Raw genomic sequence first — 24,743 nt, 5'->3', positions numbered from 1 at the left:
CAATTTGCCGTAAGGTATTGTGAAAAAACAATACAGTTGTGTATGCAATTCTCAGTAACACAGACATATGAATCACCAATTAAAGTTATAGACACCTTGTGAAATAACCAAATCCCTAAATTAAAAAAATATGGGTTCATGCAAAACTAGAAAAGAACATAAAATACATTCAACAATCAATTTCAACCAAAAATGCATTAGGGTCACGACTCACAAAGTTTCAATCAACACAGTAGTAATAATAATCTAGTTTACTGTTACATACGGACAAAAGGCAATAATTCATAAGTAATTGAGTGCAACAATTTCAATCGAAAAGTGGATGATTCGATTACCGAAATAAAAAAATATTTATTAAGCTGTAAGGCAACAAAATTTGGAAAATCAAAATCCCATGAATCGATCAAATAGTGAAACTCAAAATCGATAAAATCAAATTGCTCGACACACGATAAAGATTTGGGAGAAATTAACTGAAAACCCCCTAATTCTTTAATAGGGTTCAAGGAAAATTAACGAGAGCAAAAATACTCAAAAGCAAACAAATTATCCCAATAAATCAAACACGAAGACGCTCTGATACCACTTGTTGGAAATTTAGGTCTTAATTCATAAAACATGTTCAATACAAATAAAAGTATAGCGGAAGCAAATTGATCATTGAACATGAATTATGATCGATCTACGACATGTTTGATTTATCAAGGATACTAAGAATTAGGGTATTAGGAATACCTGGATAAAACTTTCATGTAGCCCTCTCGACAGCGGCAATAAGGAGAGAAGGTGATCTGAAACAAACATCAACACAGTTAGCGGCGGCTGATTTGGTTCTTCCTCAACCAGTACCTTTATGCTCAAGTTCTCTTCAGATGGGGAGAAGAGAGAGTTCGCCGTGTATGGTGTATTGGGGACCATAGCCTCTTTTATATTGGATGGCCATTAGGGTTTCCCATTATTCCGTTAATGGGTCATCCGGACATCCACTCATTGAGTCCATATCAACTAATTAAATATTTAATTAATTATCCAATTAGAAACCTAATAGCCTTATTACTTAATTTGATCACTAATCAACTAAGGCTCACAATTGATAAATAGCTAATATAATTATTGTTACGATATTTGCCCACATAATGATATTGAAATATAATAAATAATAAAATATTCCAACAGAGCAAAGGCTCATAACTATAGGCCACGTCATTTGAATAATATGCATAGGTTTTTGCTATAAATTATGAGTACACAGAATGTAATAGACACATCCATTCAATCAAACAAGTTATTTTCCAATTTTTATCCTTTTATCTTCTGGCATTTATCTTTATTTTTATGTATTTATTTGTGTAACATAAAACCCAAAACAATAATACCTAACACTATATTAGAGAAGTTATGGAACCTACAACCAAGGAGCATAATTTCTTCTTCGACGAAAATCGCTTGAATCGAAGGGAATAGCATTTGAGGAAACTCATCCAAATCTCGGTTAAAATTCACGCTTCCATTGACAAATTTGACACGTCCAGTGGGACAATATGACCGTTACCATTGTAAAATTATTTTCCCCCGGGGACTATGTCTGTTGTATGCATTGGAGGTCTGGAAAGAGTCTCAACAATATGAAACAACTGCCATCTTCAGCAACCAGAAAGTCAGTGCAGCCTTGATTTAAGGATTTTTCGCAAACGTTGGGAGTGCCAACATATATGGATCCTTCTAGCATTTCAGAGGTATAACCTGTCAAAACATCATAGAATTTATTAGTAATGACAACGTCTTTCTTTAGACAATATATTAACATGGGATTAATGACAGTCTTTCATACCATATTTTTAGAGTCAAATTACGGTAATTTAAGTTTTTTTTAGGATTTTATAGTTGTAATTTAGAAGTCAAGTATTTCTATGGAAGTTTGAACATAAAAGGTCTGTGTCACATGAATTTGGTGCAAGAAGTATATCAATCAATAGTGTGTGTGTGTGTGTATATATATTTATAAAGTAAGGTTTTTTATGCCACATGTCGTTTCCACGTTATTTTCAATATTTTTAATATTTTTTATTTTCTAAAACTAATATTTTATTTGGCATAAATATCTCAACAAACTTAATATATTACTTTGATCTTATCAACTAAAAATTTTATTTCAATTTTTAATTTATTTTTAAAACTTATGTAGCATAAATTTCTCAATAAACTACTTATTATATTCTAAAACTTTCTAATCATTAGTAGTATCAATCAATAGTCAATATTTTATTTGCTATTTATGAAAGTTAATGATCAGCAAAAACTCAATTTTGTCTCATCTAATCATTTAACACCTAACATATTTTTACCCTTTTGTGTCATTTGTAACAAAAAATCCTATGTAGAAGAGAGAGAAAATAATTGTCAAATGATTGAACTGTTTTTTTTCTTTCTTTAAAATAAAAATGGTTGAACTGTTTTTGTAACAAAAAATTCCTTTTATATAATTGTATTAAACAAACTAATTCTTTTAATGATGTAATTGCTATAAATAAACACAAAATAAATTCATTTTTTTAAATGTCAAAATCATTATTATTCTAATCTGTAACAAACAGGTTCTATGAGGCCGTTTGTTATAACTTTTTAAAAAATTACATTGAAGAGCATTATACATGTTTGTTATAGTTTTTTTTAAATGAGGATCTACAAAATAAAACTGAAAACAGTTTCAAATGAAAATATATTAAAAGTAGCTTTTCAAAAAATATACTTTTTCAAAGGGGGAGAAAACAAGTAATAAAAGATGAAGGTTCCTTCAAAAAAAAAAGATGAAGGTAATTTTGTAACAAAAATATCATTTTATATAGTTAAATCCAAACAAATTAAATTGTTTTTTTTTCAAAGAAATGATTGTTATTACGATAAATAAACTCCAAATTGATTATGTTTTTTCATAAAGTATCTAACAATTTTTTATTTATTTTAAAACAAGTGAATTGCAAGAAGCTAGCTCCACCAAAATATATTAAATAAGATTGTTACAAAAAGGAGAAGGGGGATCAAGCCAAGACCTTCTAAAGCATAAGAGAACCTAAAACTAGGCATACCTAGTCAGTCTATTTTGTACATAAGTTGTCCTAACATGCACTGGTAAGGTGTCATAGACAGTAAGAGTTCAGAAATAGACCTATGTTTGCTAGCAAGTCAGCACATACATTTCCTTCCCTGTAAATAAATGTTACCAAGAAGTTGATACTAGAAATGTAATCCATGCAATTATGCCATCTATTCAGGGGCGGATTTGTTTGAGGCTAGGTGTGACAATAGCCACACCAGCCCAACCCATTCCTTTTTTATTTTTATTTTTATTTTTATACATAGCCTAATTATATAATGTATATGTCCTGTTTTGTAAGGTAACATAACATAATGCTTTGGCCTAGTGGCATGGTATCTGTGTTTCTATCGAGTGGTTGCCAGTTCAACTCCTGCCTTTTGCCTTTTTTCATAATTTTTTCAAAAATTTACTTGTAAAAATAAGGGTTAATAGTGATTTACCCCTATGTAATATAGGTCATTTCCAGGTTTACCCCTTGTAAAATATTTTTTTTTTATTTACCCCCTGTAAAAGTTTTTTTTCCAGAATACCCCCTAATAGGCCATACAAAAACCAAAATTTTTGTAAAAATAAATACAATGGATGGAAATTGAACTCTGAACTCCAATGCTTGCTATATTATTTTTGTTGCATATATATATATATATATATATATATATATATATATATATTATGCTAAGACATATAAATATGTATTAAGATTTTGCAACTTACGTTGTGCATCGTCTATAAATGATTGAGGATTTGTTACGATTAATACATTTGTTGTTATTTTTGTAACTTACTTTGCCAAAATTTTTAGTCTTACTTCCTTAAAAGAATTTTTTTTTAGCCCCACTAGTAATTCAATCTCAGATCCGCCCCCTGCATATATTTCTCACCTTCCAAGGAACTAAGGCTGCTGACTTGAAGGCCAATACTGCCAATTTTGAGTCTGTTTCAATCCATAGTCCAGTGTCTCCCCTTTGTTTTACAATTTCTATGGCTACCATAACACCAGACAATCCAGCTAACAAAGAATTTCCAATTCCCATACATTCAGAAAACCCCACCAAGAAAATCCCTTGATTGTTTCTAAACACTACTCCACAAGAAGATAAGCCAGAACTTCCACTAGCAGCTCCATCACAATTACATTTGATCCAATTAAAAACCGGGGGATGCCAGATGACCTCTTTGATTGTGTTGTGCCTTGGAGGATTAATCTTGTAATTAAAAGCTTTTAGGAAGGTAAATTCTGACATAGCAGAGCTTGCAACTAGCTTAGAGTTGCTAGCAGACAAAGAAACCCCAACAATTATAGAGGAAATTGTTGATTTCAAATGAGTGATCTTATTGTTGAATCTTGCTGCATTCCTTGATTGCCATATGACATAAAAGATGTTTATTAAAGCAGCTTGCATAACTAGTTTGCAGTGTGGTGACCATCCTCTATATCAAAACTTCCAGACATCAAAAATGGTTGGAAAATGTAGACTAGTCTGCACAATTGTGGCTAACCAACTCCAAATCTGTGAAGCAAAGCTACAAAGAAAGAACAGATGGAGGGTTGATTCTTCTTGAACACCACAAAGGTTGCATTTTGAAGGAATGCTACAGCCTCTCTGCTTGAGCTTGTCATCAGTTGGGACTTTATCATGCATAAGACGCCAAGCAAGCAAATATTTTGATGGAGGGATGTGAATGGACCATAAAATCTTTCCCCGACTAACTTCTTGCAAATGATGAGATTTGAAATTATATGGGTTGACTTGGAAATAGTTATGCTAAGTTTCCTTAAAATTTCTCCAAGATCCACTTGGAGTGTTTGTATCGTAACTCAAAATCCACAAAACATTTTCAAGTCAAACTGGAACCATTGGAAAGCTAACAAAATTATCTAAAACTTTCATGTTTACACCAAAAGCCAAATCAAAACGAAAATGGGTGAAAAATGTGAATGTTTCCCAGATTTGCCTGACAGAAAATCGGCGGCCGATTTTGACAATTCGGTGGCCGATTTTTGCAGAGTCAAAACTGGAAAATCAGCTTAGAAGTCGGTGGCCGATTTTGGCAATTTGGTGGCCGATTATTGGCTTCACAGTAGTTCAAAAATCAGCTTAACAATACGTTTTTCACTTAAGATTCACTCTTAAATCACTAGACTCAAACACAAGACTCCCAAATTAAATCAAAACATTACCCATAATCATAACACTTGTAATAAACACTTATACCACTTCAAATCATCAAGTTCACATCCAAAATCATAATCAACTCATTTTTTATTCAACTCATTATGGAACAACAACTTCACAAAATGGAATACCCATGGTATAAATCAACAACAACAACAACTTCATTCAAACATAAATTCATCACAAATCAACCACACCAACACTAATTCATACCAATTTTGAGCAAAATCAACAAAGTATACATATAAACATATATTGAGCATGTAATTTCATCTACAACAACTTGAATATTAACAAATTCACATACCCAAACATTACATCGAACATAAGCACGAATTTCATCAATTAAATTCATAATAATCACTTATTACAATTAAGCACTTGTGCATAGAATTAAGAAGAAGCTACAACTAAAGATTATGATTGAAATCTAACCCCCCCTTACCTTAATTCTTCACAAACTCAAGCTAAGGCTTCACTTTAGCTCCAACTCCTTGAATCTCTACCCTCCTCTAACTCTCCTAGCTCTTCCTCTTCAAAACCCTTTTCTTCTCTTGCTCTTTCTCTCTCTACCTCTTCTCAAAATTTGTAAAATGATTATGTAACCCTATTTTCTTTAAAGACTAGAGTTTATATAGGCTCTACATAATTGAGCTCAACCCATAATGCCTTAATGGGCTTAACCCATTTACTAAACCAATTCAAAATGTTTCTACTCACTTAACGGTAAAATATAATAACAGTCACCTACCGGTTACAAAATAAATTACTACAATCCCCTAGTAACTTAGTAAAACAATAACGGCTCTCACTAAGCACAAAAAAATAATCCTCATCAAAATTACTAAATTACCCCTACTCACAAAATGACCAAAATACCCCTGAGTCCAAAATAACTAAAATACCCTTCTAACACTGAATTCTAAAAATCCCAACCAAAAATACACACAAAGACAATTAATCACATATGAGAACATATAAACACACATAAAAACAATTAAATTGGGCTGTTACACATGACACGGGTTAACACACTGGTTTTGTATTATACTGTGTTTTTAAACACTTTTGGGGTAAAATGTGTCGAAGTCAATACTCAGGATTCTATAGCAGTCAACCCTTATCAATGGATTTAATTGTTTTAAATGTATTAAAATATTTTTTTGTCTTTTTCAATTGTCATTCAAAACCTATACCTTTTCTCTCTTATTAATTATCAAGACTCTGAAACAACAGTCAACAACTATCACTGTATTTAATTGTCTTAAATGCATTAAATTGTTTTTTGTATGTTTCATTTATCATTCAAAAATGAATTCAATTGTCCTTGTTTATAATAATCCATCTGTTTCAAAATGAACGTCAATGCATCATTAGAAGAAATGGAATAACTATTTTACCAAATTAAGTTAAAGCAATGTTTTGGAAATAGTGCACATAATATTAATTGGATGGTACAATTAGAAAGAAATAATTAGTAGTACATTGAAAACTAAGTGACATTTATTTTGAAATAATATTTTTTTACGAAAGCAGCATTCATTTTGAAATGGAGGGAGTAATATTTTTTTTCCTTTCCGAGTTCTTTTAATATTATGAATTATATAACAGCCAACCTCTGCCAATGTATTAATTGTCTTAAAAGCAATAACCACGTGTACAACAGAAGTTAAGAAGTGAGTCTTATCCTTGAAAGTAACATCTTTCACTTTGTAGTATATATACATGTACAAGTATTGAATTTCTTTGAAAAAAGTATTACATGTCCTTGAAAGTAGGATTTAAAATTTTATGGATCTAATTCTCTTTCTAGTTCTTAGTTTGTGCATAACATGTTGCAAAGTTGAGGCAAGAAGCAAAATTTTACTAGATGAAAAAAATAATTTTACTCTATCATATATCATCAAGGTATTTTTTATTATTCATCATCCGTTATTAGTTTGATTTATACATGATGTAGTTGATTGTAATTTTGGTTAACGAATTCAGGATTTTGTGGCCGATAAATTTGATTGTGTTGATATCTACAAGCAACCTGCTCTACAACACCCTTTACTGAAAAAGCACAAAATTCAGGTATAATAGTTGAACAATTTATAATATTAATTATCTTACTTTATTGTGTTTTGAAAACCTGTTGTTATTTGATAAAGATGAAGAGAATGATATATAATGGTAACTAGCATATATAATTCAAGATTTGTAACCTTAAATTTTCATTCAAAATTACTTTATTTTTTGTAAAGAATTTCAACTTCAACTATAATTCATTTTTATTAATTTTTATTTTATTCCTTCTTCATTGCAACATATGTAGCTTCTCCCAACTTTTGCAAAGAACATTGTGTGAAGTAGACCATCTTATGGTAAAACAACAGATGATTGTCCATTGGGAAAAGTGCCTATCTACAACAGTATAAGAAGACATCAGATTATTACTAATTCATCTTCGAAATTACAAATTGATGATTTTCAACGGCATTCTCAAAGTTCCTCTAGCTATCATGTAAGTGGATATTTTTAAGCAATACATTTTACATAGAATATTATAACATTATGTATTTATCAATATTAGGAAAAAATGACCAACTAAAGTAATGTCGCACCAAGACAGAGCACAAAACAAGGTCGCATTCTGATGACAGAATCACAAAATAAAAAGATATATTTAAAAACCACTTATTGAAATAAAAGAAGAGAAAAAGTGATGCAAAATGGGTGATTATGGATCCAAAAATGGCACAAAACCAACACTTATCGGGAGGAATGGCAAATCAAGTCAATCCACCTTGCTACTAAACCGTCTAAAATGGGGAAAACCAACTAGCGGTATATGGTTTAAAACCTCATCCCCGCCCCTTTTAATGGTGAGCCAGAGGGTTATTGTGTTTTTCCGTAATATCTTCGTTAAAAAAATTATTAATTAAAAAAATCACAAAAAACTATGTGAAAAGTGTAAAAATAATAATAAAAATATATATAATTAAATGAAGCTAAAATATATACCTAACGAGACCGACAAAAACAAATAAATAAATGATCATTCAAACATCTAGAGTTTCTCATAAAAAATCTAGAACAAGTCAACAAGACATCTAAAATAGCTCTAAAAAAATAGTTGAAATAAAAATGTAATGGGTTCACTAGTGATTAAATTAAATGAATTTTCTCTCTCCACTTTTTATTTCAAACATACCAGAAAATTAGAAAATGGATCATAACTTATAAGAAAAATGAGTGAAAAGAGAATATTTTTACTATTATTTAAACCGGGCGAGGTGTATGTGCAAGATAGGTAGTAAAATATGAAATTTTAGATTTAAGACATAGTGTGCGTGACAAATCACTCTAACATTTTAAAATTTGTATAAAATATGAAATATTGTATGTTTTTGTCTTCTCTAGACTGTTGCCCTTGATACAACCCAAAATATGATATTTCATGGAGCATAAGCGGGCATAGCTGGGTATGATGTATCAGTTGAAGCAAATCAATACAACATGTCTTACATTTGGGTTGAAAGTGGATCAGGAATAGAACTAAATAGCATAAAAGTTGGAGTTGGGGTTAGTTACTTTTTATTACGTTATGTCGATATTTTCCTCTCGTGACATTACATTCTTTTAGAGAGATAATGATAGGAAAAACATAGTCATTCTTTTTATAATATACTACTCACGTCCTCTCTTTTTTATGTAAAAGGGTTTTCCAGCCTTATATGACGACAGCCAACTACGACTAACTAGTCGATGGACAGTAAGAATATAAGTTTAATGCATTTAATAATATATAAGATCATCTACAGTGGTGAGTGCTTCACCTATTTAGAACCATATTAAATAGGAACCCTTATTGTAGAACAAATAAATATGGTGTTTATGATTTATGGTTATTGGTGAGACTAGTTTTGTCATTTTTTCTAAGGTGTTAGGTTGGAGAGATTGGACACTCGTTCAATATTAATATTAGTAAATGCTAAAATTGATGATGTGTATATATAGAACCCACTTAAACATCACTGTGGATGGTCTAATGTGATGGAAACAAAAAATAAATACATATTGTTATTGTGCTCAAGCTCAATTTGATATAAACATGCAGACAGATCGTTTTAAATACACTGGATGTTTCAATGATAATTGTCCGGGTTATGTGCAAATCAATAGTAACAAAGATTATACTCTTGGAACTGTCATGCCCAATAATTCAATTGGATCAGCTAAAAAGGTTCTTTCTTTTCTCAAAATCAAACAGGTAAATTTGTAATTATTATAAATACATACAAATATATTATACATTATGATATATATTTACAAACTATTACATCAAATATAAAGTGTTTATAAAATTATTTTTGTTTGACAATATTATATTTAAAACTTGTATTAAGTATTCTCTCAAAAAAAAACTTGTATTAAGTTATTACTTTAATATTTTTTTAAAAAAAAAGGATAATTTAAGTAATTGAAAAGAATAATAATTAAATATATGATCTTAAATATTTATAACTCTTTATGAAGAACTCATTACAAGTGAATCTTTTTGTTTTTTTAATTAGTCTTAATATGATTGGTTAATATCTTCTCCTAGTATTTCTCTTACCATTTTAAATATATGTAGGATCGATCTATAGGTCATTGGTGGTTACTTATAGGTCCTAAATCAATACAAGTTGGATATTGGCCAAAAGAGTTATTCAGTCACTTAAATACGGGAGCATCAAAGATTCGATTTGGAGGTCAAACTTATGTTGCACCCAATACGTATAGTCCCGTGATGGGTAGTGGAATATTACCTAAAGAAAAATTTCAAAACTCGGGATTTATGGGAACACTTGAGATTATTGATTCACATTATAATGAAGTTGAAGTAAAACCTAAAGACATGAAGCTGTATAAAGATACTAATTCAAATTGCTATGACTTGATATACAATGGTTTTGAAGGACCTCTTTATAGACAAGCTTTTCTTTATGGTGGGCCAGGTGGACAAAATTGTGGTATATGATTGTAATTACAACTATATTTAATAAAACTATGATTCATCCTTGATATATATTGTTATACCATTGGCCCAAAACAACATACTTAACATAAAATTGTTGGAAAAATAAAATTTTATGCTTATAATTAACAAAACCACATTTCACAAAGGTATGCATAAATCATAAAATTTGACAAATTTTCTTTTCTTGAAAACTAATTGATTTAAATTAGTTTTTGAAATTCCGACACGCAGGTATAACAGATGTTGAACACGATGTTATGACAAATCGAATGTTGTGAACAATGTCAGAACATCTGGACAACAGAAATGGCAAATAACTTTTTTAACAATGTAAGGACATGAAGTAAAAAAACAAGTAATTTGTTGACCCAGTTCGGTGCAACTTCACCTACATCTTCTCATTTAAGCTATAAAAGTATCAATTCGAACGAAGGGAATCCACTATAGTAGTATCAATTCGAAGCATACATAAAAGCTTTCACCAGCCTACTAACTTCTCATTTAATCACTACCCGTGATATTTCTACCTAAGACTCTCACTAGTCCTAAATATGAGAACCCATTCACTTCCTCTTAGCCACAGACCAGTGACCATCCTTGAAATCCTTAATAAAATGGAGACACTCTCCTAGAAAAGGAATCAACACAAGCATAAAATCTTAGAGAGATTTAGAGCATTACAACTCAATTACAAAGTCCAACTCAAATATCAAAGTGATATAAGAGTGGCTCACATCAAGGACTCAAAAACCCTAATAATATTCTTTTGTAAAGCGATGGTTTTGATCCAATACAACTCGACTACATCAAACCAACTATGTGCTTTTGATATTCAATAGCAGCAACCAGAGAGGTATACAATAAAGCACAAGGCTTAACAAAGACTCGAAACCCTAAAAGTCTCTTTCTTTGATATGACGTCTTCGATCATGAATTAGGTCTTCTGTCTTTGTTTATATAGTCTGAATGTAGAATAGGTATGATGCGCAAGTCTTGGCTAAAGATCAGCTAAAATCTCGATATTTCAGCACAAATATTTTGAAGCAGATTAGATGTTTCCTTAAATGTTGCAACAACATTCTTAATGACTAAGTTAAGTAAAAACCGCCTTCCTCTACTTCTAGAAACACGCTAACTTGGTCAACTCTTTCCGTGATGCAAATATTTAGATATTATATGAAAATCTTCACGAAAAAGCGAATATCCAAGAAGCGGATCAAGACACGTTCTGATGTGGAACCAACATATTAAGGCATTATGTCTGACATCTTTCTATAACTAAAGTTTTAACAAAATGCAGCCAACATATGTCTAAAAACCCAACAGTTTTTTAATCAATTATTGATTGTTAAATTTAGCAATTGTACTAAATCTTTGTCAAGTAATAAAATGTATAAGTTCATGTCCACGGAGATTACAAAATTGCAAACTAACTACTGCGGTTTTCTTTTTTATAAAGCTAGAAATGCATTAAAAGAAACTAGGAGCTGCTTGAACCTCTTACAACAATTGTGACTCTGTGAAAATATGCAGTGTTCCTATCACCCTTCAAGTGCCACTTTACTTTGGATTTTTCCAACCAAAAAACTTCTTCAATAATTAAAACTTTATCCAATTCACATTGAGCTTTCTTTTCATGTTTTACAAATAAGTCTGTGTGGCCATTTATCTGAATCTGGTTTTGTTTATCTTGCAGATTTGTTTCAGCTTGTTTAACAATGTTATGGACATTACCAAAAATTGATTTGTTCCAATCCTTCAGGTTTGCCTTTAAAACCTGCAACTTTTTACTTAAAACAAGCACTGGACATCCAACTACTGTTGTATCCCAAAAATTTGCAACAATGTTTTTACAATCATCATGAAGGTTCAACATTTTCATGAATTTTAACTGAGATGTGAACTTTTGATGATTAACAAGATATTTTAACAATATAGGATGAGGATTAGATCTATACCTAATGGGATTTGAACAAGTGATTGTACTGCACATATCAATCCAACTATGAGTACATATGCATCTATCTAACCTTCTATCTGTGTGTCTGTGGCCTTCTCTTCCATTTTTCCAATTATAATTAGCTCCCCTTGTTGGAAGATGAATAAGATTATTGTTGTTTGTCCAGTTTTGAAAATTTTCCATTGGTATTCTTGTAGGTGAATAATGTCTTCTCTTTTCATGAGCACCTAGAATTGCATTGTAATATCCAATAAAGCACCATGGAATTTGATTATTGGTTTGTAGGTTTTGTAGTGAATTCCATAGGGATTTTCTTCTGACATGACATGTTGAAGCATACACAACACTAATACCAAAGTATTCATTGTTACATTGATAAGTGAAAGCCACCATTTGATCAATAGTTTCCACTATAATAGGGTTTATGTTATTGAGACAAAAGCACCGTAGATTAGGTAATAAGTTGTCTCTAGAATTGGCAGCAAACAACTTATATCCCAATCTATTAAGCCAGCCTCTAGGTAAGTCATCAAAACACATCCATGGTCTGCTATAAAACAAAATTCAGGTTTAAGTACAGGCAGTAACCTTTTGGGGCCCAATCTTGTTGGAGCATTGGCCAAGCCCCTTGCATTCCAATATAAACTCTTCGTCTGAAAGGCTTGGGATTTACCGCCTTAGATATGAATCCCTGCTAGTTTGCTTCTTCTTTTGTGCCTTCCTCTGATGCTTTGAAATTTTCAATTGAAATCCATCCTCATCATTATGAATAATGTTTGTCTCTATAACAGCCCGTTTTTTGCTAGAATTATTTTAATTATTTATTGTGTGTATTTATATGTGCTTGTGTGTGATTATTTATCTTTGTGTGTATTTTATTCGGGATTAGTGGATTTTGGCTTAAGAATGGCATTATAGTAATTTTTAGACTCAGGTGTAGTTTGGTCATTTAGTGAGCAAGGGTAAATTAGTCATTTTTAAGAGGGTTATTTTGGTATTTTAAGTGGGAATAATTATTTTTAATAAGATACTAGTGAGTTGAGGTAATTATTTAGAAATGGTAAATATTTGTTATTTTAACGGTTAAGGTGAGTAATAACTTTCGTGAATTAGTTGGTAAGAATATTGAGCTCATTAAGACAATGAGAGCCCTAGCCCAATTATATGGTGACTATATAAACACAATCCTTGTGAGAAAATTAGGTCTTTACATTCATTCACTCATTTCACAAAAACATAATCTCTTATTTTCAATTATGAATTTAAGTGCTTTTCTGTTAATTGTGACTTTTGAATGATGAAATTCGTGCTCCTAATTCAAGTGAATTTGTGGGTATGATAAACTTCATGAAATGGTGGTGTTATGTGCTTAAATTTCATAGTTGTTGTTGTTAAGTTGTTTTGATGATTTTTGATTAATTAAGCGTGAACCATGAATTGTTGAGTGATTGTTGTTGGAATATGTTTGAATTCACTTCATGAATGTTTGCTTATGCTTGTATGTTGATGGCGTTTGAATTGGTGTGGTTGTTTGTGAAGTTTGAATGAAAAATGAGAAAATTGAGGGTTTTGGTGAAAATAAACTAGATGATGATTTTGAGGTGAATTGGTGTTATGATTCGAAGTTTGTTGTTGTTTTGAATGTCTTTTGATGTTTACAAAATAATGTACAAGTTTTGGGGTTGACTTTAGGGTCAAGCGGATAAAAATTGGGGATTTTGGAAGAAATTTGAGTGAGTTCCCGAGAGGTACCCAAAATCTGGGTTTCCCTGTTATGTGAAACTCGCTATAGCGAGTAACTACATGCTATAGCGAGTTGCTCAGTGCAGCAACTCATGGTTTTGGAGTTATGGGTACTCTGGGGTCGATCCAGACCATCCAAACTGATTCTTTTGATGTATTTAAATACCTTTATGCTTTCTAAACCTTTGGAAACATCAAGTGATTTAGATTCAAATTGGATTTATGGAATCGAATTGAATTTATTTGAAAATGGTTCAAGAACACAATTTTTTCGAAAACTCGTTTTCTCAAAGTAAAAGGGTAGGATTAGGATTGCCTACTGTAGTTATGATTTATGAAATGTTTTTGAACGGTAATCATGAGCTTTAACTTGGTTTTACTTTGAAAATTTGAATTCTTTGGAAAAATGACAAAACGATATGAACTTTGTGAAATTTTGGAATTTATCGGAATTGGCCTATGAAACGTATATGTATATGCTACTGCACTCATATGTGAATTGTGTATATACTCGGTTGAGGCGTTTGAACTTGTTTACTTTGATTTTGGTGGAACAATCGGAAAATGCTAATTTTCATGAACTTAGACAAACTTTATAGGAATGGGTTTTCTTGATTTAATAACATGCAATTTATTTATGTTCACGATGATAGTATAGAATAAAAATGAATTGATGATGATTGGGTGTCTAATATGTTGAATGTCAAGATTTGGATAATTGTCCATCTTTGGTGCAAAAATGTGATTTTGAACTTGTTGATTCTTGAATTGAATGTTGTTAATGTTGATGATGATGAAGATGAATTATGTTGTTGAATTATTATATGCAAAATGACGATGATATTTATGATGAATGCATGTATGCAAAATGAAGATGAAAATGATGACGAATTTGTTGTTGAACATGTGCATTGTGGGTCGTATGTTCATGCATCATAAGTATTAGGATATTTATATTCAATGAAGATGACTAGGATATTTATATCCAATGAAGATGACTAGGATATTTATATCCAATGAAGATTATTGAATCCTTTGTATCCAAAATAACGATGGCTATGATACATTTGTATCTAAGGTGACGACCATGAGGTGACCAGTACCACATGCATATAAACAGTGTCTATGCGCATAACATACATTTGATAATTGGTTAAATGTGTCATGTTTGCTTATGTGCTTGATGAATAGTTGAATTGGTGAAACTTGGTGGAATTTGGTGAATATGTGAAGTGTAGAAATATACTTGTATTTCAATATGCTTGTATATTTGTTGATTGCTAATGATGTTGAGTTACTTAAATGCCGTTTAATCAATGGAATTTAATTATGCCGTTATTTTTCATTTGATTATGTTTAATTGTGAATTGTGAACTAACCCTCATTGCTCGTTTGGTTGACCGCCTACCTTATTCTATGAATGGGTAAACGGCATGCAAAACTAGTTTGCTTTGCTTGGTGAGTTGCTTAAGGATAGCTTGGATGCTACCTCGTTTACTGTTTTTTTTGGTGTTCTAGTCTCTAGGGCTCTGATTAGGGGTCAGTCTTGGATGTTTACCTTTATTATGATTGTTGGATATTTTTGAGACTATGTATTGATGATGATATATGTAGTATGATGACATGGTTATTTGGAGACTTATTTTATTATGGATTAGCTATCGAGATGTTTTATTTAGACGTCGATGTAATAATGTTATTATTCCGCTGCGATGTTTGAGAAAATTTAGTATGCATGTATGGTGAATTATTGAAGAAGTAACATCTAAATTCTTTATATGATTGTATCATTAGTTTAATATATCGCTTTTGTAGTTTATGGTTCTACAATCTCTCTTTCCAGTTCAGCCAGTAGTCTTGCCTTAGCCTCATCATTTTCAGTAATGTTAGCCCAAGATTCCTTTAGAAACTCCATGTTATTTTGTGCAGTATTTGTGAACTCGCAGTACTTCCCTCTCCACCAGTTGAAACGGATGGAATTATATTTTGATATTATTATCATCAATTGAAGTTGAATCCTCATGAATCTCTGTAGCATCCACAAACTCAGAGCCACTTGAGCTGATGTGATCTTCAGTTTCCTCTCCACTTCTTATTTCATTAATTAATGTCATCTCAGTGTTTAGTTCATCCTCTAACTACTTGTCTTGTTCCCTAAGTAACCCTGCAGGATTGGCCTTGCTGGTACTTGCTTCAGTTTGCTTTCATGTGTTAACCTTCTGAATGTTATTTCCTTCTCTATCATCAACCTCAACATTGATGATTTCCTTAGCTTTACCCTGGTCCTTCCTTCCATCCTTAGTTTGAACAAAGGCTAGATTAGTACCACTAACTCGGAATCTAGAAATTGGCTTCTCAGCTTGATTATTTTCCACAGTCTTCACTCTTTTACAAACTCCCATTTGATGACCAATACATTTGCAGTGTGTGCAATAGTCAGGTATATTTTCATAATCAAAATCAACAAAAAAATCATACCCTATTCTTTCCACCACCACCTTATATTTCAAAGGTTTAGAGACATCCATATCCACCAATACTCTTGCAGAATGGCCAAATGTTTTGTCCATTATAGTTTTTGAGGTTGCTGCATCAGTACAAATTGGAGATCCAACACTACTTGCTATAGCAAATAAAATCTTTGGTCTCCAATACTCTTGTGAGAGACCATATATCCTCAACCAAACTTGAGCTGGACTGTTTTGTTGCAAAGTAGGATTAAAATCCTTTGTCCAGGCAAAGAGTTTCAACAATCCTGGCTCTAAACTCCAAGATCCAGAGGATCTAACTCTTCTTAGGTCTTCAATTGATGAAATGGCAAATTCATAGTACCCTCTTCCAATGGAAGAAACACCCCATCTTCCTAGATCCTTCCAAATAACAAATAACTTACTGCGCAAGGAAGCAATAGTCAAAGGGGTTGAACCCTTAGACCAAATAACTCTACCATGCAAATTATGCTTGCATGTCTCTACACCTACCAAATACTCCTCCTTTGAAATTGAAATAGAAAAGTCATCGCCCTTGATCACTGGAATTGGCAACTGAGATGAAGGAATGTCATAAACATTAGAGGTCAAGGCTTGCGCAAAGCATTTTTGTGGTTTTTTGGTAGTTTGTTGTACGGTTTTTTCAGGGATTGATGGAGTGGTGAACGAATCTAAACAATTACATGGAATGATTACTGATTCATGGTTGAAAAAGATGAAAGTTGGTATTGGTTGAGCTAAAGAAAATAAAACCTTAAGGTGAAGAAAGGTAGCATAAGGGTGGTGAATGAACAGTGCATATATCGCCAGAGCACATTTTTTTTGGTTTTCCATCTAACAAATAATCTCTAATGTCAAAATTATTTTTTTAGTCTACAAAAAACAAGCCATATATTTAATTTACATTTACTAAAAATAAGTTTATGATGTTCATTTACTTTTATCTGACACTAGATTTATTTGATGCAATAAAACTACCTTATTATAAGTTTTTCTTTAGGGAAAGTTTTTCTTTGTTAGGTAATCAGATTAGAAATGATAATTGTTTATTCACATGTTCACTCTCATATTAACATTTATATTTTATTTTTACAAAACTCATTTTCCTATCTAACATAAACATAAACATCTCAACAAATAATACATATCTACTTTGATTTTATCGTCCAAATATTTTATTTGTTTATTTTTATTACTTTCTAATTTTATTTTAAGATAATTTATTACGTTAAATTCTCATATTATATAGTTAGAACCACTTATATGTCCCCGTGAGCTTAACTCAGTTGGTAAGAACAATGCATAATCATAATATATGCAAGGTTAAGGGTTCGAACCCCGAACACCAAAAAAAAAAAAAACACTTATCTTATTCTAACACTTTTTTACATGTTTTATTTATGTTTATTGTAAAAAAAACATTATTATCAAAATATCACAATTTATGTAGAATTTATTTCTTTAATTTATTACTCCCTCCGGTCCTTTTTAAAAGAAATAATTGACTTTTTTGATACATTGAATCATTCATGTATTTGATTTAGATTCTAGACTAGATACATTAATTATTCAATGTATCTAAAAATTCAATTGTTTCTTGTAAATAAGACCAGAGGGAGTATTAATAATTGTGGCACTAATGATAATTTTGCAAGTGTTCCATACGAGATTTGGACAATGTCTCTTGAAGTTGCAAAGTCAAACTTTTACCACAGAGTTGACACCTCTTAAACTTATCCCATCTATTTTGATAAGACAAAAGTATCATACAACAAACTTTCAACAAATTACTGACCAAACAAAAATCATTAAATAGGAAATTCAGTTATATTTTACTTCATAACGAGAAGATTTTTATTTAAGTAATATGACAATCATATATTTTTACTAATTTAATAACATATATGAATTTTTACAAGTTCGGGTACTTAAGAAATGTTTATTTTATTCTATATGTGTTAATAATTATGCGAAATTCAGTTAATTTCATCCGTCTGTGGATATATTAATTTTTGGGTACTTAAAATGTTTTTTTTATATTCGTGTGCATCCATTAAGATATTGTCTCATACCGAGGTGGATTCTAGGGTGAGGGTTCAATTAAGTCCCTCACCGGTGAAACACGGCAAAAATACCATTGGATTAGATTAATGGTTCTGATCTATTAAAAATAAAAACAGGAACATCTGCATTTTCTCACACCTTATATTGCTCCTCCTCTCTTCATCTACAGTTGGGACATATTCCGATCTTCCATCTTCGTGCTACTGATACCATCCTAAGGTAAGTACACTTAGATTCAAGTGGGCAAATAAGCTAACAAATTGGACCTTCATATCCAAAGTACATCTAACTATGGTTCGCATGTCAAAAAATCTGAAACTGAGCAATTAAGGGTTTGAAAATAAAAATATTTTTAAAATTACAGTTTTGGAAACTGTTTTGAATTTTTTAGTTTTGGGGACTAAAAAACTAAAACATGTAAAAGGATAACCATTGTGAGAAGAGAACTTGTATATTTCAAAAATTGAAAACAAAAACTATTTCAAACACGCCCTAAATGTCCTTCAATAATTATCAACAGTTTCTCATCTTTTGCTAAGCGTGTTTCAGGCGGTATCATTCTCACGCATGAAGGAATTAATGGAAAAGTTCGTACGTTTATTCGTAAACAATATCATAGCGGGTTAAGGTAGGGTTGAACACTATGCACACAAAAATGAGAGAGAAGTGGGGTAAGATTGTATGCGAGAAAGTGTAAATGTTTTGATTTTTATTTCGGATAAATCAGGACCATTAATTTAATCTTACGGTATTTTTGCCGTGCTTCATCGGTGAGGGACTTAATTGAACCCTCACCCTAGAATCCACCCTCATACCGATCCGTGGTAAATTTTATTTTGGAATACCATGCATACAAAAAGGAGGATTATAAGAGTCAAGACATTGACCTTAACTACTTTGTTAACTTATCGTAGTACTAGGCACTCAATTATCGAAATTAGACACAATTACCAAGTAGCAATAAATGAAGGGTTCAAAAGACCTAATCAGTTTAATATCCGAATTTACCAAAACCATTTATATTCTTTTGTCCTCAATTATATGTTCCGCATACGCTCGTTTCTTAATTCCTTATTATAATTAAATGTCAAGTTTAGATTGAAACAATGTATGTTATAATTAAATGTCAAGTTTAGATTGAAACAATGTATGTGAAGACGGATTTATTTTATTACATATTAGCTATTTTTGGTATATCAAGTTTTTGTCGTCGTTGTCAAAGATTGGTGATTAATTTCGACAGGGCAATTTATTTTGCACCTTCGATATTAAAACTATTTGCTACCTCGCAAGATAAAATATTTAGATAATTGTAATACCCCACTTTATAAATAGCAAACTTTTTTTAAACAACATATAAGCCTTTCACTACATGAATTCATGATCGTCTTTAATATAAAATTAGAGTAAATATTTTTATTTTGATAGGTTTTACAAGGTGACAATCTGAATAAATACAATATTTTATAAATAATTTTTAGGCAATGAGTTTTCAAACTCAAACAAACAATATAAATTAAGAAATAGTGTACAAGTATTAATTTCCCACGACAATATCATTTACACTAGTACAAATTTAAAAGTAAAGAAGATAGACATGTAGGACTCTACCAACAAACTCTAAGTTGATTTTGAACTCAAACAATATGAGTGGGTACTATACCTCAACAATGGTATCGAGCCTGACTTCTAAACTACTGCTCCTCCGATGCCTCCGCAATTCCCACATAACAATCGCACTATTTGGATGTGGGGCTAATCCCGATCTAAGGATTAAAATAGAGAGTCACGATATAAAAACAACATAATTACATAAATACAACATGATTAACATACAGACATGGTAAATGGCATCAAGATAAACATTTCACATACATGATATAATAATGTTCAATTAGCCTAGAAATACAAACTCTGTATGAGTGTGACACCTATATGATGCAGTCACTCTAACCCCTATTCGAGGGCGTCACATGCAAATGATTCTAAAATATAATCCACTTCGCAGAGGGTCATAGGACAACACCTACTAATTGTTTTCTTTCTAAAAGTTTGTATTTACAAAATGTTTTTCGACCCTTAACCAAATAAAATATCTCCAAAACATTTTGTTCTTCATGATATTGAGTAGCGAAGGATCATTTTTCAAAACTTTTTGGTTCATTTACAATCTAAAGTGATCACATGCAGCACCATATTACAAGGATCGTTTTTGGTTTACAACTTTTTCTCTAATCCCTTATGGATTTTAAGAAAATGGAGGATGTGTGTTTATGTTTCTACAAAACACAACACTCACGGAGTTTAAATAGAAAGATGAAATAATATACCAAAGTTTCTAAGGTGGAGAGAGAGAAATTTTATGTTAAAATGATTAAAGTGGTAAGAAGGTTCTCATATATATATATATATATATATATATATATGGGAGCTGTTAACTTGCACCCACCTAAAAACACTAAGGTGCAAGTTAACAAGCTGCACCTACTTGTACTTTACTAAAACACCCTTTTGTCTCTATTAAACTTTATTTTAATTAAAAGGACATTTTTGTAAATAGCATAAATAATATTTGTTTATAATAGAAAAACATGGGTGTTTTGGTAAATAACTAGTAGGTGCAGCTTGTTAACTTGCACCTTAGTGTTTTTAGGTGGGTGCAAAGTTAACAGCTATATATGTATGGATCAAATTTAAATATCATGTGCTTCTAATCTAAGTCATTCATTCTTACTTGGTCACAAAATTACAGCCACATGGTTTTGTACTCTACACTATTCAAACACATGCTCTTGTCTCTCCCATGTACTACTAACCTGTGCCTCAAGTTACTCAATTAGTCGGATGAATTTATCTCGTGAACATGGACGTCTAAATAAATTTGTATAACTCAAACGGCAGTGCAAATTAATCTATCAATGTACTACACCAATTTTGACATTTAGTACCACCCATTTAATATATTGCATTTAGAGAAAGTGTTAATAAAGGGTTGACTATATCCTCGTGAGCTTAGCTCAGTTGGTATGGATAATGCATAAAAATATGTAGCATAAAAATATGTAAGGTTTAGGGTTCGAACCACAGTCACCTCCAAAAAAATATAATAAAGGGTTGACTATGATACCTTTAATAGCGTTTATTTTAGGGTCGCTATATTATTATAAGGTTATTAGAAGGTTGAATGACCTCTCATCTCAATATAAATTATTCAATTTCTTCATCATCATCTCATCTCCTATCTGAACTCTTCAAACTCTAAACCCTCTCATGTTTACCCATAGATTCTCTTCAATAGAAACCTAACCCATCATCTCATTCAAACTTATTCACCAAAGCCATCATCTCATCTTCTCATTGGAACCTTTGTCGAAACCGTCGAACTCGTTCCCCTTTAATTTGATCAATTCATAGCCGACAACGTAGTTTTGGAAATCTGCACCAAAATAAATCAATACCTTTGTAATAGAGATACAAGTATTCATGTTGTAACATTGAAACTTCCATGTATATATGCGCACCTTGAATTAATTTTCCATCTCACAAACAAAAGGCGCATATATATGTTCCACATATATATGTTCCAATATGTGCATTTTATTTTTTTGTGGTGTTCGGGGTTCGAACCCCGGACCTTACATATATTATGCATTATGCATTGTACTTATCAACTAAGCTAAACTCACGGGGACAATATGTGTATTTTATAAAATCAGGTGGGGCATGTTTATTTTAGATTTTTTTCAAAAAAAACTATTTTTTCCCTTAAAAAAATCATTTTATTTTTATTTTTATGTGTTTATTTAGGATTTTTAGAAAAATCATTTTATCAAAAAAAATTTATTTTGACTCTAAAATGAAAAGCTATTAGGATTAACTTTTCTCAAAATCTATTTTTTTCAAAACAGCGAGGCAACACATGTACAAGTCAAAACTCCTTTTTTCAAAAAAATGGATTTTTTTTATGGGTAGTAGACAGGCAAAAATAACTTCAGATATTTTTAAAATCTCTAAAAAAAAAATCTCTAGATTCTTTTAACACAAAATCTATTTTTTTTAAAGCTGAAACAAACTCACCCTTAACTTCTTGTCAAATATATATATATATATATATATATATATATATATATATATATATATATATATATATATATATATATATATATAATCACTTAACTTCTTGTTCTTAAGAGCGTTAAAGTTTGGATTTATTTTGGTGCAGCTGCTATTGCATGGGTTGGTGAAGTTGTTTGTTTTGGTGTCCGTCTTGTTTTTTAGGTAGTACTTTATTTCTTTACCGTCTTGTTTTTTAGGTAGTACTTTATTTCTTTAGTTAAGAGAATATGAGTAGACTATTTATTTGAAATTTGGTTTTGAGCACCATTGGCTTGTATCTACAAATTTGGAGTCATCAAGGTGACTAATTTGTTGGAGTCTAGTATAGAAGAAGAAGAATGTGTCGCAACACTAAATTCAATTGTCATTTTTGAACTCAACAGTAGAATCTCTTTTAACTTCACACAATCTTTTTCGTTTATTTTTTAATCTAGGTAATTTTAATTTAATAGTAACGTTGCAACTCTTGATATATATTTTAATTTTTAAAGCTTAACTATAAGGTAACCCACAACACTTGAAGGACACATTGAATTTGCAATATTTGTCAATTTATGTCTGTCAAAGAAACTGTAAGGGCAAAGGAATCTAAAATGAAATTCTTGAGATATGTTAAGGTCTAGAATTAATACACAACTCATTCAATACTTAACATTTTTTTTATTAGCTAAAATCAAACTTCATGAATATTAACACAAAGGGTGCCAAACCCATGATACATATAAACACAATAACACAATATTTCTAGTTTATAAATATCTTCACAATATTTAAAAACAAAATAAATAAAAAAACATCCTTGGACCTTGGCTAATTAGAATATGCAGTAACAATGCCTCCAGAAGCATGTCAAAATCGTATGACGATCACATTTCAATTTCAATTTTGTACAATCAGAATCAGATTTGCAGGGATTACGAAATGCTGTGATGTAAGATAAGAACAAACCATTGTTGTTGAAATTTGATAAAATATTATGTAAGAGATAAATAAGAAAATTACGAGAAAAAGTCTTACCGTTGACTTCAGCTGCAATGACAAATAGAAAAAGAATGAGAATTGTCGCATACACGAACTTGAGAACTTTAGCCATATATTTCCACGTATGCATGATATAAATGGAGAATTGTTTGATCACTTTATAATGTATAAGACGCATATTTATTTACTTGAATTCAATAGTTTTGAACACTTAGAGAGTTTCAAGAAACATTTCCATCGATTAAATGCATTATTAAATGTTTTTTTACGTACATTAATATAATGGTGTTTGTCTACTTTGCTCATTCAAATAAGACTTGCGTATGCCATTATTTTGTATTACAACTTGTGAATGCCCTAATAGCTGTTCCAAGGAGTTGCAAACAAATATCCCGCTTTAAGTTTCAATTTAATAATGCATTTAATCGACGATGGTGGAACAGACTCTTCATGTGGTTGCCACGTGTAGAACGATTTAGTGCCATTTCCCACTAGGGAATTTCTCGGAGTGCAGGTGGTCAGGATGATTGACAACCTATGCACACTTCCTTTCTCATACTACCTCGGAGCAGTAGACCTTTACTCGTCTAGTTGAGGGTAGGCAGAGAGAGATGTTGAGTTGAGGCGGAGCTTTTTGCTGAGATTCGTGTTGGGGAGACACCTTTTGTACCGGTGATGTCATCACCTCAGAGAGAGATGTGGTTGTGCCGGTCTTAGAGACTCATGCAGTGGAACCTATTGTTTCTAGAGGCGAGAAGAGTCTGGAGTGATCTCTCTGCCATGGATGTTTATTTGAGACTTCGTCGGATGATTGTGTGGAGTTATCACCGCTGAGATCTGTGGTGGATCTGACTAGTAGTGATGAGGAGGAAGATCCCACAGTGCACCGATGTTGATGAGGATACTGGGTCTTCAAGGAAGGAGTACGTGTGTCCAGTGTGGAGGATGTGTTGGCTGTTCCATCGTTGTTGCTGTTGTTAGTAGTGATCAGTTATATTTTACGTTCATGTCATTTGATTGTTGTAAGTTTCATCTTGCATTGTAATTTTGCATCATGCTTAAAATACAAGTGTTTCACTGGTGTTGAAATGTTGCACCTATGCCTTGT

The 24,743-nt window shown here is 31.5% G+C and overlaps 2 protein-coding genes, 3 long non-coding RNA genes and 1 pseudogene across 6 annotated transcripts; 1 reads left to right on the top strand and 5 right to left on the bottom strand.

Annotated features, from left to right (window-relative positions):
- Positions 1-1,256: 1,256 nt before the first annotated feature.
- On the bottom strand, positions 1,257-1,975 carry LOC146946354 (uncharacterized). Its single transcript, XR_015026702.1, has 2 exons — positions 1,832-1,975; positions 1,257-1,743 (listed from the first exon to the last, which is right to left on the bottom strand). It is a non-coding gene; the product is annotated as an uncharacterized LOC146946354 (long non-coding RNA).
- A 1,973-nt stretch (positions 1,976-3,948) lies between these two features.
- LOC146946353 (uncharacterized) lies at positions 3,949-4,500 on the bottom strand. Its single transcript, XM_085748202.1, has one exon. The coding sequence runs from the start codon at positions 4,498-4,500 to the stop codon at positions 3,949-3,951; it is 552 nt and encodes a 183-aa protein (XP_085604328.1).
- A 2,542-nt stretch (positions 4,501-7,042) lies between these two features.
- LOC146946352 (protein neprosin-like) lies at positions 7,043-10,328 on the top strand (annotated as a pseudogene). The gene is made up of 7 exons (XR_015026696.1): positions 7,043-7,182; positions 7,264-7,350; positions 7,592-7,780; positions 8,680-8,841; positions 8,978-9,031; positions 9,377-9,529; positions 9,896-10,328. The product of XR_015026696.1 is annotated as a protein neprosin-like (transcript).
- Positions 10,329-11,762: 1,434 nt separating this feature from the next.
- Positions 11,763-12,782, bottom strand: LOC146946351 (uncharacterized). Its single transcript, XM_085748201.1, has one exon. The coding sequence runs from the start codon at positions 12,780-12,782 to the stop codon at positions 11,763-11,765; it is 1,020 nt and encodes a 339-aa protein (XP_085604327.1).
- A 7,203-nt stretch (positions 12,783-19,985) lies between these two features.
- LOC146946350 (uncharacterized) lies at positions 19,986-21,977 on the bottom strand. Its single transcript, XR_015028242.1, has 2 exons — positions 21,666-21,977; positions 19,986-20,304 (listed from the first exon to the last, which is right to left on the bottom strand). It is a non-coding gene; the product is annotated as an uncharacterized LOC146946350 (long non-coding RNA).
- A 1,401-nt stretch (positions 21,978-23,378) lies between these two features.
- LOC146946349 (uncharacterized) lies at positions 23,379-23,790 on the bottom strand. Its single transcript, XR_015026694.1, has 2 exons — positions 23,672-23,790; positions 23,379-23,578 (listed from the first exon to the last, which is right to left on the bottom strand). It is a non-coding gene; the product is annotated as an uncharacterized LOC146946349 (long non-coding RNA).
- Between the last annotated feature and the right edge of the window lie 953 nt (positions 23,791-24,743).

The sequence above is a fragment of the Medicago sativa genome, chromosome 2 (genome assembly GCF_051527215.1).
Source record: "Medicago sativa cultivar Bolivia chromosome 2, Bolivia_mono, whole genome shotgun sequence".
NCBI lineage: Eukaryota > Viridiplantae > Streptophyta > Magnoliopsida > Fabales > Fabaceae > Medicago > Medicago sativa.
Note: the sequence above shows the minus strand (reverse complement) of the source record. Positions and strands in the feature narration are given on the sequence as shown.